The sequence below is a fragment of the Cricetulus griseus genome, chromosome 3, assembly GCF_003668045.3.
Source record: "Cricetulus griseus strain 17A/GY chromosome 3, alternate assembly CriGri-PICRH-1.0, whole genome shotgun sequence".
NCBI lineage: Eukaryota > Metazoa > Chordata > Mammalia > Rodentia > Cricetidae > Cricetulus > Cricetulus griseus.
In genome coordinates this window covers 270584301-270598767 of record NC_048596.1, presented here as the reverse complement: position 1 = coordinate 270598767, position 14467 = coordinate 270584301, and the positions used below count along the sequence as shown (strand labels likewise).

Sequence of the window (14467 nt, the reverse complement as noted above, 5' to 3'; positions counted from 1 at the left end):
GTAGTAAGTATTAAGTAGGGTTAGAATATCAATAAAGTGAAAGTCTATTTTGACTCTAGGTTAAATATCCCCAATAATCCCATCATTTGTACCTTAGTATTTCTTTTTCAAGTATGTTTATTTCTTTCAGGGGTAAGATTATTGAGTCAAGTCAATTAATTTCTACAATAGTGATAAATGCAACATACAAACTTTATTAACAAAAGTAACAGGTAAAGTAAAACAGGCACTACTTATATTAAGAAAAAACTACAAGGAAATTTATCTCGAACAACTTAAAATAACCTACTTGCAGTTGCATTAACTGAGCTCTGTTGCTGTGAAGAATACAGCTCATGCACAGGTATGGATGAAAGATTTGTACAGTTTTCAAGTATTCACTGAATACTACCTTATATACACATATACATTAAATTTGAAAAAGATTAAGCGATCCCAGCTGCACTTCATTTTTGTTGTTCTTTTGGAAGAGGTCGTCTAAAGAGAAGAATATGCGGCTCTGTGGAAAGGAAATATTCATCATTAAGTTTCATGCCAACAACCAGTCACTGTTTAAAGTGTTTTAAAATTAATAATAAACACTAAACATAGGCAAACTATCTCATAATAGCATTTCTCCACTATTTTAAGTCTTTAGCTTACTCTGGAGAGAATGGTTTCTACCTGTAAAACCTCATTTCCAGTGAAAAGAGAAATGTTATCTCTTTGGCAAAAGGGAGTCTCATTCAAAGTAGCTAGCTAGCTACTGCACTTCAGAAAAAAATCATGCCAATGCACTTCAGAAAAAAATCACCACAAAGTTGGACACACACATATGGCATAGAATAGCTGTATATAGTATATATGGTGGTGTGTTTGCCTAGAAAGTACAAAGGTCCAATCTCAGCACACAAAACAAGCCACCAGAAAGCAAGGAATTGTGCTGTATTCCTATAATCCCCACACTTAGCTAAGGATGGAGAGTTCCAGTCAAGTTTGGACTCTGTAGGAAGCTTCAATACAAAAAGATAAAGATAACTAAACCAGGAGTCCGTACAGTACCTCCCAATTCAGTGTGAGGAAGGCTGGGAATCTATAGTTAAGTTCCTCCATTTTTTGTAGTAGGATCTTCGAACTCTTAAGTATCTGTCATAGTCCCTTCAAAGTTTTAACACAGACTCAAGAGTTTAACAATATTGTTTATCTTTACAAATACAAAAAGAGCTTTAATTTTATCTGTTTTTGTAGTATGTCTTCAAATTTTGTGCCCACCATTAGTTAGTAATCTATAGTTCTAAGCTAGAACTTAAACACCACAAAGCTTTAGTCTAGTTTACTACTTAATATCTAGAAAATGTTGGTCGATACCATATACTAGCATAAGAGACATGTATGATACAGGAGAATTTGTGTTTATATGCCTATCTCATTTGACCTTAATATGGTAAATAATTCTCTAAAAGAGCTAAAGGAAGAAAAAAATCACATCTAATTGCATCAATTTCTATATAGGCACAGAATTTAAACAATTGTTTTATGCTGAATAAATTGGTTAAGTCACTTTTACAAGTAGATAATGTATTACTGTCATTCTTATATATTACTATAGAAAACAGAACATTATTCAGGAGTAAGGAATCATTCATTTACAAAACTAGTTGAGCTTCTCAGTTACTTTTAGTTAACACCGAATACTTGTGTTTTTAAAAAGTTGACTCTTAACAACTGTATTTACTTAGTACTTTATAGCAAAGCTTACCTGGCTCATGAATCATGTAATGAACCCAACCTAGACTCTGTTGGACACCAAGTCTCCTCCACTCCTCTTCAGACATCAGATGAGTTTTTGGTACTTGTTTGGAAAGTTCTCTGGGTAGCATGACATGCCTGTCAAAGATTCAGCCACAGATTAGTGCTATGTCTTTCCACCATTATCACTTTATATTCGTACCTTTGAGACACTTATAATTTTGAAGGGTTTGTCCTCAAAACAAGCTGATTTCTTTAAAGCAACTCTAGATTACAGTACTATTTGCATCAATCTTGGGTATTCCCTATAAACTATACTGTGGCTTTTGAGGGCTTATGTTCAAGTATTAGACCAATAGAGTAAGCTGCACAGAAATGAAAGGCACTTTATTCTTTAGGGTTAACTTTCTAACAGAATATTTCCCTTTGAGTAATCTTCCAGGAATACGGTCACCCTCTTCTACAGCTACTTTTGGTCATGAAACAACCCTTGGTCCACAAAATATAGGCAGAAAATACTGAGAATCATACTCTAAGAGAAAGATTACACCAAAGTTAAAAACGTAGCCACATCTTCTGTTGGATACAGACTGATGGTATCTAGATAGCTAGAACAGCAGCTAAAGCCAGAGGCAATTATAATAGTTACATAGGAAAGAGTAAGAAAGGATCCTAGTCCCAGGATAAGTAGTCACCCCAAACTGGGATTACTAAAGGAGTGGGAAGAACGGACAGTTAACGTGTTTTCTGTTACACAAATACTAGATCTGCAGTAGATACAAGTTCTTGTATATGCAAGTTCTTGTATATGCAGAAGTATTATATTTGGAATATTATTAAGACTTATCAGCCACCACATCTATCACCAATGACTCAGCTGTTTCATGGGGAGGGGCATTCTCCTTCCTGTTGAGCAGGTTGGCCTCAAATTCCTTGTTTTCAACTCAGGCTCCCTAGTACTACAATTACAGAACTGCATACAACATCCAGTCAGTTTGTTTCTTTCTAATGAATTGACCATTAGATTTCCAAATTTCTGAAATGGCCAACAGACCATAGGAAGACATTTCTTTAGGCTCCTGCTTGAAACCAACAGCTCCAGCAAACTGCTGGCCTTGATTCAGGGCCAAAACAAATACATACAATTTTTAACAAATATATGTACAAACAAATCCGTACTCTTACCTGAATAGAGCGTTTAATTATCACAAAGTATCTCTTTCTAAAACCCTAATTGTAAGCCTCATTGTACCCTTTCTGGTAGTAAGTTCACAAAGTAATAAGCAATTTTTGACCAATGTAAGTCTTCGAGACAGAGATGCAAGTGCAAATTCAGTTCTGTATTTTTGAACACGGGACAATTCAATCCACAACCCTTTCTAAGCACCAACTGTCCACAACATAGATTTTTAGGCTGTGGCTTATTTTTTGAATGTAAATAATCCTTAAAACAACTTTAAGACTGAGCGGGGTAGGAGGGGAGGGAGAGGGAGGTGGGATTGACATGTGAAGCAAGCTTGTTACTAATTTAAAAAAATAAACTATAACATAGGATAAATGACTCCGAAATTATGCTTACTACCATGGCACACACCCCAGACATTTCCAGGCAACTATATAACTATTCTTATTCATACTAACTACCACTTTCTTGAAATACTGCTTAATATTTTTGTTGTTTGTTGTTATTAGATGGTATAGATCATAGTGGAGGCAAGGATTGCCAAATTTCTGGGCACCTTGTAACTATTCTTGAGATGGGAAGGGGTGTCTTTCTGTGTAACCCAGGGAGACCTTCACAGCTTCATCCTCAATATCCAGTTTTAAACTGTACAAAATACAGTCATATATTTCCATTGATAAGTCTCAAAGGCAAATGTGATGCCTATCTATTTACTTTCACAAATACCGGGGGATCTCTGAGTTTGAGGCCAGTATGGTCTATATGGTTCCAGGACAGGCTCAAGCTACAGAGAAACCCTGCCTCCAATAAATAAATGTTGCTTCCTGCTTTCTACATAAGTCATGTCAACAGGCTGAACTTAAACAGGAGTTGATTATATTGTACTTTTTTTTTTTTTGAGACAGGGTTTTTCTGTGTAGCTTTGTAGACCAGGCTGGCCTTGAATTCACAGAGATCTGTCTGCCACAGCCTGGCTCTATATCTACATTTTTAAGTAGTGTCAAACTCACATAATGATTCTACCTATATTTTATTACTGACCATATGTAAGGAAAACTATTTCCAAAACCCAGTTTTTTTAAAATACAAAAAGTGCCACATATCACCACTTTATAAAAGTACCCAGAAGTCCTCAGTTTTCCAGACTCCCGTGGTGGCGTGGTGTTGTACACCCTTACTCCTAGGACTCGAGAGGCAGATGCAGCCAGATACCCATCTACACATCGAGTTCCAGGAAAAGACTATGGAGACCATCTCAAAAAAAAAAAAAAAAGAAAAAAAAGAAAAAAGAAAAGAAAAAGAAGAAAAAGGCTCCCATGATATCAGGGAAAGATGCAACCTGTTTGTTGTTAGTAACCATTCCTTCACACCTCTGTTTCGTATCACCAGTACACAGTCCTCCCTAATTCCTCCTGTTTTGTAAAGGTTGCTGAACTTAAGCTCAAACTAGCTGTGGTGACACATCCTTAATCTCAGCTACTGGGAAGCCTTCGGCAGAATGGCAAGCTTGCAAAGTCACCTAACCAGTACCTAGTTTCAAAATAAAATCTCCTGAGCTTTCCATTCCATTCCTAATGGCAGTGGGCAGGAGACTAGCTCCTAACGTATTACAGCTCCTAACGCTGTAATAAATTACTTCAGACAGGCCAGCACCTGCTTCCAAACACAAGTACAACTTAATAGCCCAAATTTAAAACCGAGTTCACTCTGGCAATACGTTCTAAAGAAATGTATACAAGCCCATAAGCCTTTATGCTAAACACTGGGAATTATTTGCCAAATTTAGAAAAGCCGTAAAATCACTTCCTGTTGATTACTGGATATCCCCAAACTGGGATTTGGGTTACTATAACCACCGAACATTATTACTATGCCAGCTTATCACAAGGTTACAATTACCATTAAATTTTACAGTTAAGAAAAAAAACCCATGAGTTTTCTGGTTAGAAGCATTCAAGTTCAAGCATTACTAAACTGTGAAACAGACTAGAGAAAGTTTTCCGGCTGCGAGAACTGCCTTACTAGACGCGTGAGAAAATGGGGGGTGGGGTGGGGAAAGTCTTACTTCTCAAACAGCATGCTGGAGACTAAGCTAAAATGGCAGCAAACACAAAACACGGTCACTGTCTGGCCCCCAGGGCGGCAAAGGTTTTACCCACCTGGGTATCGTGACCGTGTCCCAGAATGCAACGCTCTAGTCCCAACCCAGTCGGACCCAGCGGCGGAAAGGTCTTCGAGGCCACACCCCAGGTCAGCGCGGATGGAGCTCAGCTAACTGCAATCACCCCCTTTCCACAGTTTGCTCACTTCGCTGCTTCCTAGAGCGTCTCAGGGTTCAGAACCCAAAACCCCCTCCGAAGCCCCCAACCAGGCCAAAACACACCAGCAGTTGAGGGTAGCCGGGGGTGGGGGTGGGGGGTTGGGACCCCAAACCTCCCCAGGGCAACCTCGAGTTCTCCAGTCGATCTCCAGCTCTAGTCTAAAAACGCCCCGAGTCGCTGCGTCTGTCGAGTTACCCCAGCAGAGGCTCGAACACCCCGGCGGGGGCACCTCCCGGGACTTCCCTCCGGGCCAGACCCGGCGGGCGGGCGGGCGAGCGGGCGGGCGAGCGGGCGCCGCGTGCGGTCCTCACCTCCCGGCTGAGGCGCTGCCGAACCATCTGACTCCCCGGCCCCCGCTAAGCCCGAAGTACGCGACCCCAAGCGCGGCCGCCCGGACGGACGGACGGACGGAGGCCTCTGAGGGACCCCGAGTCCCGACCCCCGGTCCGACGTCCCGGCGCCGCCCTCCTTCGCAGGCGCTGCTCACCGGTACTCGTAGTGCTCGTCGAAGTACTTGTCCGAGTAGTAGATCTGCTTGTGGGCCATCCTGCCGGCGCGCGGAGGAGAGAGCGGGAGCGGGAAACGGGGCGCAAGGAGCTGCACGTCCGCCCGGGGCCGGCGCAACGACTCGAATGAGGCCAACGACCGCAGGCCCAACGCTCTGGATTTGAATCCGACAGCCCGCCGCCGATTGGACGGAACCACTAGCCAATCACGCTCCACGCAGGCCGCGAGGACAGGTAACCAATCAGAGACCCGCTGCGGGCTTACGAGGGCGGGAGTAAGGATTGCGCCGCGCTGTGGCGGTGAGCGCCGGGCGAGCCCCAGAGTTACGGAAGGAGGGCGGAGCCGAGTCGTTATGGGCCGCATGGCGCGTGCGCAGTGGTTTGGAACAGGCCGTTGGGTGGGCGGATCCGAGGCGAGGTATCGCGGGACTGGGAGTTTTGCCCGCGCGGTGAAGGGGGAGCTGTGGGTCGCTGGGGTCCCCGGGCCGTGAGGAAGGGGGTCCGGGGCGCTTAGGCCACGCTGCTCGCCCTGCCCGGCGCGCGCAGGCGAGCGGGCGAGCCGGCTCCCAGCCGCCTCGGCCCAGACAGTCGCTCGCCCCGTGTGCTGCCCCACGCCGGGAGGGAGAGCCCAGGTGTGGGAAGTTGTGGGCGTGAGGGGCCCGCCGCACGCAGCCACGCTAATTACGGGCCGGTGCTAGCTAGTCCCAGCCTAAAGAGACGCGCTCGTGCCAAGAAAGTTCCTGGAGGAAAGCGTGCCAGGGTGTGCGTAGAGATTTGGCGGAGCAAACTACGAGTAACCATTACCTTCTGCAGCGAGCAGGGGTCAGGTGTTCTGTTCCATTCAGTTTCATGCGCACTGTTCGTTGCAGCACCAGACGGAGCTAAACGAGCCCCCCGGGACCTCTCTGCATTGGTCCTGTGGAGCAACAACCCTACCCGTGGCAGCTGGGCATGGTGGCCTACACCTTTAATCCGTGCACTCTGCAAGGCCAGCCCAGTCAGCGTCTTTGACCCTATCCAGAACAGTCAACACGGAAGTCAACCCATAGGTAGCCTCGCTATGGCACATTTAGTAGGGTGTTGAAGGATGACCAGGTGCCTGCCTAGTCAGTCATTCTAACGACAGTTTTCCTTACTAAACTTGGCCTTCGGTTAAAAAGAGAACACAAAGTCTTCTGACTTCTTTTGTTTCTCGAGACAGGGTTTTTCTCTGTATGACAGCCTTTGCTGTCCTGGAACTCACTCTGTAGACCAGGCTGGCCTCGAACTCACCGAGCTCCTCCTGCCTACCGGTGCGCTCCTACCGCCTTGCTGTGTCCTAACTTCTTACACTACTTAAAAGTCTTGTTGGCACTATAATAATGAAGGTGCTACTTGCCTCCCGACTCTATCACCTGTGACTGAAATTTCAGCATGTGACGATGAGGAGGATGTAACGGCGGCGCCTATCCTTGAGATCTGAGTGTCTTGCTTGAGAGGTCTTCCTTGATTACTATCTGGAAATACCTGCTTTCCCAAGTAGTCTCTTTTCCTGACCACCATTCCCTGCACATTTGCCTCTTGTTGATAACCTGTCTGCACTCTTGACCCTCCATGCAACGAATGTAGAGAGCGTGTTTATCTTATTCATTACCCATGCATAGAGCATAATAGAGTCCCTGTGCATGGTGAGTACTCAGTAATGAACCATTTTTTTTTAAATAAACCGTCAGCATAGGAATGTATTCCAAAGTAGGCCTAATATTGTACCGTGAGGGTAAAGATGAGAACAGACTATTCAAGGAGATAAAGTTGCTAGCTAACATAGAATCTGGGAAAGGAAAGCTTTATAAGGGATAGATTTTGAAAGAGAGTAGCCAGGCATGATGGCTTCCCCTGTTATCCCAGAGCTCAGGAGGCTGAGGCAAAAGGATTGCTTAGAGTTCAAGGTCTCCCGGGATACAGAGTACCAGTCAGCCATGGTTACACAGTAAGATTGTGTTCTCAAGAAACAAATGAGGTATTTTTTTTCAAATACAGAGTAGTGCAACCCACTCCTCGTAATAATCACTCAGTTTTATCGATTAACATTTTGCTGATGTTTCATTCCTTCCTTCCCTCCTAGCCCCTTATACCTTTATTCTTCTTTTTCCCTTTTGGAACAGAATCTAGCACTATGTAGTCTGGGCTGGCCTTGAACTCATGTTCCTCCTACCCAGTTCTAGAATTACAGGCAAGTACCACTGTGCCCAGCTTCAAGAAACACACACACACACACACACACACACACACACACACACACACACACCTACCTTTACACAGAAGAGATTTGGAATGTTCCTGAGCAAATTGAGAACATGGGAAGAGGGGGGAGGAAGCTACGAGAGTGAGAAGGGAAGAAAAGGAAGGATGCAGAGGTCATGAGGAAGCAGAAATTTTGAGTCAGGTGTAGATTAGAAGAAAGGACATATGACAGGATTTTAGTTGGGGGGTGGTAGAGGAGGAAGGGAGGGAGAAGGGAACTGGGATCGTCATGTAATTCAATCTTGTTTGTAATTCAAATATATAAAAAATAAAGAAATAATAAAAAAGATTTGGAATGTTTTAGTATTACATGCTAAAAATCAGGGACAACAAATATATTTTTAACAGCATCACCGTGTAATTTACCACATAAATACTATAAAGAAAAAATATCTTAATAGATGTAAAAAAATAATAAAATTCACATACTTATAATTCAAATTCAATAAATCTGCCAGGCACTGATTAATACTACTCAGAAAGTAGAAGAAAGGGGAAAGCTTGTTAACTGATAAGAGTATCCATAAAAATATTAACATAATTCTTACGGAGAAACATCAGAAGTACCCCCTTAAATTTTTTATTAACTTCATTAGCAGCAGGAAATGCAGCTGGACATTGTAGGCAGTATATCCTCAGTTCCTTTCAGAATAATCGCAGGGGCCTCTTCCTGTGTCCTGGACATCCGTCACTGTAACGGATTTCAGGATGAGAACATGGGCTTGAAGCGGCTCAGTTGTGGGTGTTACTGCCTTTACACAGAATAATAGTCTAAAGTAACGTTTGATTGCTGAGGCTAGTCCTTAGGAAGCATGCCAGCTTCTACTTTCTCCCTCTTGGAGGACTTTCTTCAGGAATGCTTTCATTTGGAAGACATATAGGGAACTCATTTGACTAGCCTTTGATTAGTACCTGCTGCCAGGAACACAGCACAAACCAAGAGAAGGAAGCAGTGGCTCAATTCTGTGAGGGCCTGAGTTCAACAACACCCAAGTAAAAAGCCAGGTATGGCCATGCACAGCTGTAACCCAGCACTGTAGGAGGAAGGGAGGAGTGGAGACAGGAGGATTGCTGAGGCTTGCTTGCCTCTACTCTAGTACCAGGTTCATAGAGAAACCTTGTCTCAAAGGAATACGACCAAGAATAATTTTGGATAGGACACTCAGCATCCTCTGTTGGCCCCTATGTAAACACACACACACACACACACACACACACACACACACACACACACGGACTAGAAAGATGGCTCCCTGGGTTGTTTGCCACTAACCCTGACCACCTGAGTCCAGACCAAAGAACCCAAACGGTGAAAGGAGATAACTGACTTCACAGGTTGTCCTTCACTCAGGCCTTAGCACATCCCCCTCCAGAGAGATAAATGTAGATAAATAAAAATAATTAAAGCTCTTTCTGGGTACACTGTTACAGAGTACTTTATTAGTGTGTGAGTTAGATTGGCTCATCACCATGAAGTTAATTGCTGTGGTTTGGTGTATGGGTTGTTAATGATACAAAGTTGCTTGGTGTATGGCTGTTAATTATACAGAATTTGCACACCTGTGTACCACACGTGTTACTTTTGTCCATATCCACTTATTACTTTTGAGACACAGCCTACTGGACAAGATGCAATTTTAAGATAAATGGTAGGTTTAACTGAGATAACTTCATACCATTTAACAGCAAATGGACTTAAGTTTGCTTTCCTGTACTTTCCCCTTCTCTAAGCCTGGCATAAAGTCTACATTGGCCTCATAATGTTTTTCCTCCTTTTTTAGTATTCAGACCAACTTGCTTAGAGATGTAATTTGCTTTGGTTTTATGTTAATATATAGCTCTTTTTTTCTTTTTTTTGATTTTGCTGAAACAGGATCTCTATGTAGCTGTGGCCATCCTGGAACTCTGTGGATAAAATCCACTTTTCTCTGCCTCCCAAGTTTTAGGACTAATGGTGTGTGTCGCCACTCCTGGCTTAGCTCAAAAATGTGATGGTCTCTTCCAATACTTTTCAAATGCTTCAGAGCTTGGAAACCTGGGAATGTGCCATGGGTCTCATCACATCTGAGAGTCTGTGCATGGCTAACTGTCCAAAGGCTACTTCTACAACAAATTAAGCATAGAGATGGGGAAGGGAGCTAAAATTGTTTTTATTGTCACCTAACAATCTACCTCCCAAGAGTAATGACTTGAAATAGATTTTTTTACCCCTTCACGGTGGTCTTACCTGCTGAGCCATCTCTGCATTCCAAGAAGTAGCTTCTTATAAAACAGATCTCTGGTCTTTAATAAACATTACCCAAACAGTAGGAAAAACTTCATAAGCACTCCAAATAACCCATGGCCAACATATGGAAAGCTGTCCATATGTCCACTTTAAAACTGGAAACAGCGTTAAGATGCCTGTTGTTGCTGTGGGCAAATATGATCACATCCTGTGTGCTGTGATGTGAAAAGATTTCAAAACTGCTACAAAGCATGTAACCCAAGATCTGGCCTCCCCAGATCTTTGTGGAGAAAGGCAGTGATTAATTCCAGTGGTCAGCTTGACTGGATTAAGAAACCATGGGCATCAGTGAGGAAGAGCACTGGGTTTTTCCAGAGAAGATTAACTAGGTAAGGTGAGCTGTGAATGTCGTCACCACCACCCAGTGGTGGATGGAAAGGCCAGATGAGCACAGCAGTGCCCTCTCCTCTCCTGACCCACACAGATGTGAACACGCAACCTCATGCTTCTGCCACCGTGCCATGCCCAGTGTGGACTGCGCCCTCACACCGAGAGCCTAAATAAGTCCTTCTTCCCTGAAGTTGTTGCTTACCAGGTGTTTTGTGCCATAAGGAAGAGTAGTGATAACACAACCAAAGGTGGTTAGTTAGGAGTGCCTCTCTAAATCAACACACATCCTGCAGAGTTCTGTGGGGACCTTTTTTCTGTATTCATGATCTATCTATCTATCTATCTATCTATCTATCTATCTATCTATCTATCTATCTATCTATCTATCTATCCATCCATCACTCATGCTAATGCGTACCACCACACCTGGCTTGATAACTCTCTTAATACATTGTTACTAAGTTGTGTGTGGGGGATAAAACAGAAAACAAAGAAATAGATAAGGCCAGAAGGGGCTGAAGAGATGGTCCAGTGGTTAAGAGCCCTTGCTGCTCTTCAGAGGTCCTGACCACATCATCAGCTTACAACCAGCTGTAACTCCAGGTCTGAGGCATCCAACTCCCTCCTCTGGCCTCTGTGGTAACCCATATAACTGTGCCATACACAAATTATTTTTTTCATTTTTGTTTTTTACTTTTTGAGCCTGGATTTCTGTGTGGCCCTGGCTGCCCTGGAACTCCCTCTGTAGACCAGACTGGTCTCAACTGAGATACCCACCTGCCTCTGCCTCCTGAGTGCTGGATTAAAGGTGTGTGCCACCATGGCCTGGCTCAAAATAAAAAATTTCATAATCCTTAGCAATCAAGGCATTAAGAGTCATATCTCACACCTATGAGAAAATCAAAACTGCATTTAGAGCTTTTTGTTGTTTTTTTGTTTTTGATAGGGTTTCTCTTTGCAGCGCTGGCTGTCCTGGAACTCTCCCTGTAGACCAGGCCGGTCTCAAACTCAGAAATCTGCCTGTCTCTGCCTCCTAAGTTTCTGGATTAAAGGTGTGCACCAACACACTCAGCTACAATCAGAGTTTTGTTCCTGTAAGAAAAAGTCAAAATAACAAATGCTAGCTAAATGGGGCCTGGATTGTCTTGGTTGTATATACAGATGCTAGTAATATAAATTAATGTAGCATCTATGGAAATCATTTGGTAGTTCTTCAAAACACTAAAACTGGAACTCTGATCCAGCCAAATCCTGCTGGCTTTCAACCTGAAGGACAAATTTAGCATGGTTTGCTCATCCTGCTTTCTTATAGAAACCAGGACTATCAGCCCAAGGATGTCCCCACTGGCAATAGGCTGAGCCCTCCCTCATCAATCAGTATTTAAGAAAATGCCTTACAGCCTGATCTTGTGAAGAAATTTTCTTAGTTGAGGTTCCCTCCTTTCAGATAACTCTAGCTTGTGTCAAGTTGATATAAAACTAGCCAGCCTTTGGTCAGGATGTAAAATAAGTAAAAAAAAAAAATTTAATGAATTAACAACAAAAAAAAAACTAGCCAGCTAGATCACCTGCTCCTTCCCTGATGACATCTGCATATTCTCTGTTTTGTTTCCAGTTGTCTTTTCTGTTTACCCAGTGGTAGTTCTCTCACAGTTGCCTTTGATGTTACACTTAGCCAGCATCCTTACTGAGGTTGGATTCACACTGCCTCTGAGCCTGTGAACCTGACCTTGAACATGCTACACAAGTTCAACAAGTCAGTGACAAAGGACTGAAGGCAGGTGAAGGGAAGCCATCGAAGACATAGTCCACAGAAATGGGCCACAGGGTTTCCTTCCACAAGATCCCTATACTGCCTCATTTCTGTTCTTGAGTTCTAGCTCCCTCCTCTTTTTTGAAACTCCTCATCTGAGAGGAGAGAAACTCCATTGAGAAAACGCCTCCATAAGATTGGGCTGCAGGCAAGCATGTAGGGCATTTTCTTAATTGGTGATTGATATGGGAGATTCCACCCCTGGCCTAGTGGTCCTGGATTTCATCAGAGAGCAGTTTGAACAAGCCAAAAGGAGAAAGCCATGGCCTCTGCATCAGCTCCTGCCTTCAGGGTCCTGCCTTGTTTGGGTTTCTGCCCTGATTCCTTCAATGATAGACTGTGATGAGGAAGTGTAAGCCAAATAAACCCTTTTCTCCCAAAGTTGTTTTTGGTCATGGTATTTTATCACAGCAACAGAAACCCTTAGTCTCCTTCTCTTGAATGCCATAAAAAGAATCCTTGAGCAAGAATTAGTCCCATAAGTACTCTGACTCACTTGGACCACTGTCAGTCTTGAGTGAATCCTACTATAACTTGCTCTATCTCTTAGGTTCTGAATAAAGTATCTTTTTTGGTAAATCTATGTGCTTCATGGCCATAGTTCTGCCCTTCTGTGTGCTGGCAGATGGGTAGCCATCCAAGTCCAGGGAGCTACCCCCAGGGTTCTGAAAGACCTCAGAAGAGGTACTTTCGCAGAAGGAGACCTGTACCCAGGAATCAGCAAGACCACGGACTTGGATGCAAACCACAAGAGGTTTTATTGGATACACGAGTACTCGGGGCGACTTAGCTTCTGTGGGGCCAAGTGCGCCGAGCCAAGGAAGAGGGGTCCTTATATAGCAAAAAGCGCAGTACAGAAACGAAAAGCATAGTTACAGAGATTCTATTGGACAATTTAATGAGGTACAGAGTTATTTCAAATCAGCATTCTCTCAAGGTCTGGTAATCAGGCGAAACGGCCTTGGTTCTATCTTGTCTTCCTCCGCATCCAGATGGCTGACCTTGGGACGGAGCGTTCCCCATCAGGCGGGGACTGGGGGGGCGCCCTCTCGCCTCCTCGCGGGCTCCTCGCTCGTCCCCAGCCCTGGGGAGCGGTGCCAGGCGGGCGGGCCGGGGTGAAGGCTTGGGAGGGAGCCGGTGGCCGAGCGTGTGGGTGTGCGCGCGTACGGGAGTGTCATCGAGTGTGAGAGAGAGAGAGAGAGAGAGAGAGAGAGAGAGAGAGAGAGAGAGAAAGCCGTTCTGCGCTCATGGGCTGCTGGCTGGTCCCGGCTCGAGTCCTGGGCCCGGCGGGGCCGGCCTTGTGCGGCGGCGGCGGGGAAGTAGAGGCCGGCGGGGGTGGGGATCGGGAAGTGCAGGAGAGGAGGCATCCGCCGAGCGCCCCGCCAGCCGCCGACCGGAGGAGGAGGCAAACTTGAGAGAGAGCTAAGGGAGGGGGTCTTTCATTCCCCCATTTCTCTTGTAACTGAATGGAATCTTTCATTCAGAGGTCTCTGGATATTCTGGATCTATTTGCTTTAGCTGGTGGTATTGTTGAGTTAAGACTAAGGTCTGTATGGCAGATAGTCGTTCTCTGATGAATTAAGTCATCTTGTTTAGAATGCAGGGACCAAGCATAAGGATTAAAAATAGAATAATCAGAGGTCCCATGAGAGTGGATATAAGAGTAGTGAACCAGGGGGACTTAGCGAACCATCCTTCGAACCATCCCTGTTGAGACTCAAATAGCTGTTGCCTCTGGTTAAGTCTTTCTCTAAGTTTGGCCATGCTGTCTCTAACTATTCCTGTGTGGTCTGCATAAAAGCAGCATTCTTCCTTGAGGGCAGCACATAGTCCCCCTTCTTGTAGAAATAATAAATCTAACCCTCGTCTGTTCTGCAGGACTACCTCAGAAAGTGATGTTAAGGATTTTTCGAGTGCACTGACTGACTCTTCTAGGACCTGGATATCTGTGTGCATGGCTTGTTGTAGAAGCTTAAAATGATTAATTCCCTGTAAAGCAACTGTACTGGTCCCTAT

The 14467-nt window shown here is 44.3% G+C and overlaps 1 protein-coding gene and 1 non-coding gene across 2 annotated transcripts; both read right to left on the bottom strand.

The window, feature by feature from the left end:
* Positions 1-173: 173 nt before the first annotated feature.
* Cks2 (CDC28 protein kinase regulatory subunit 2) lies at positions 174-5877 on the bottom strand. The gene is made up of 3 exons (XM_027409913.2): positions 5720-5877; positions 1739-1866; positions 174-499 (listed from the first exon to the last, which is right to left on the bottom strand). Exons 1-3 carry the CDS (start codon positions 5776-5778, stop codon positions 447-449), a joined length of 240 nt encoding a protein of 79 aa, XP_027265714.1. The 5' UTR covers positions 5779-5877; the 3' UTR covers positions 174-446.
* Positions 2722-2858, bottom strand: LOC113835076. Its single transcript, XR_003484285.1, has one exon. It is a non-coding gene; the product is annotated as a small nucleolar RNA SNORA2/SNORA34 family (small nucleolar RNA).
* Positions 5878-14467: the final 8590 nt, after the last annotated feature.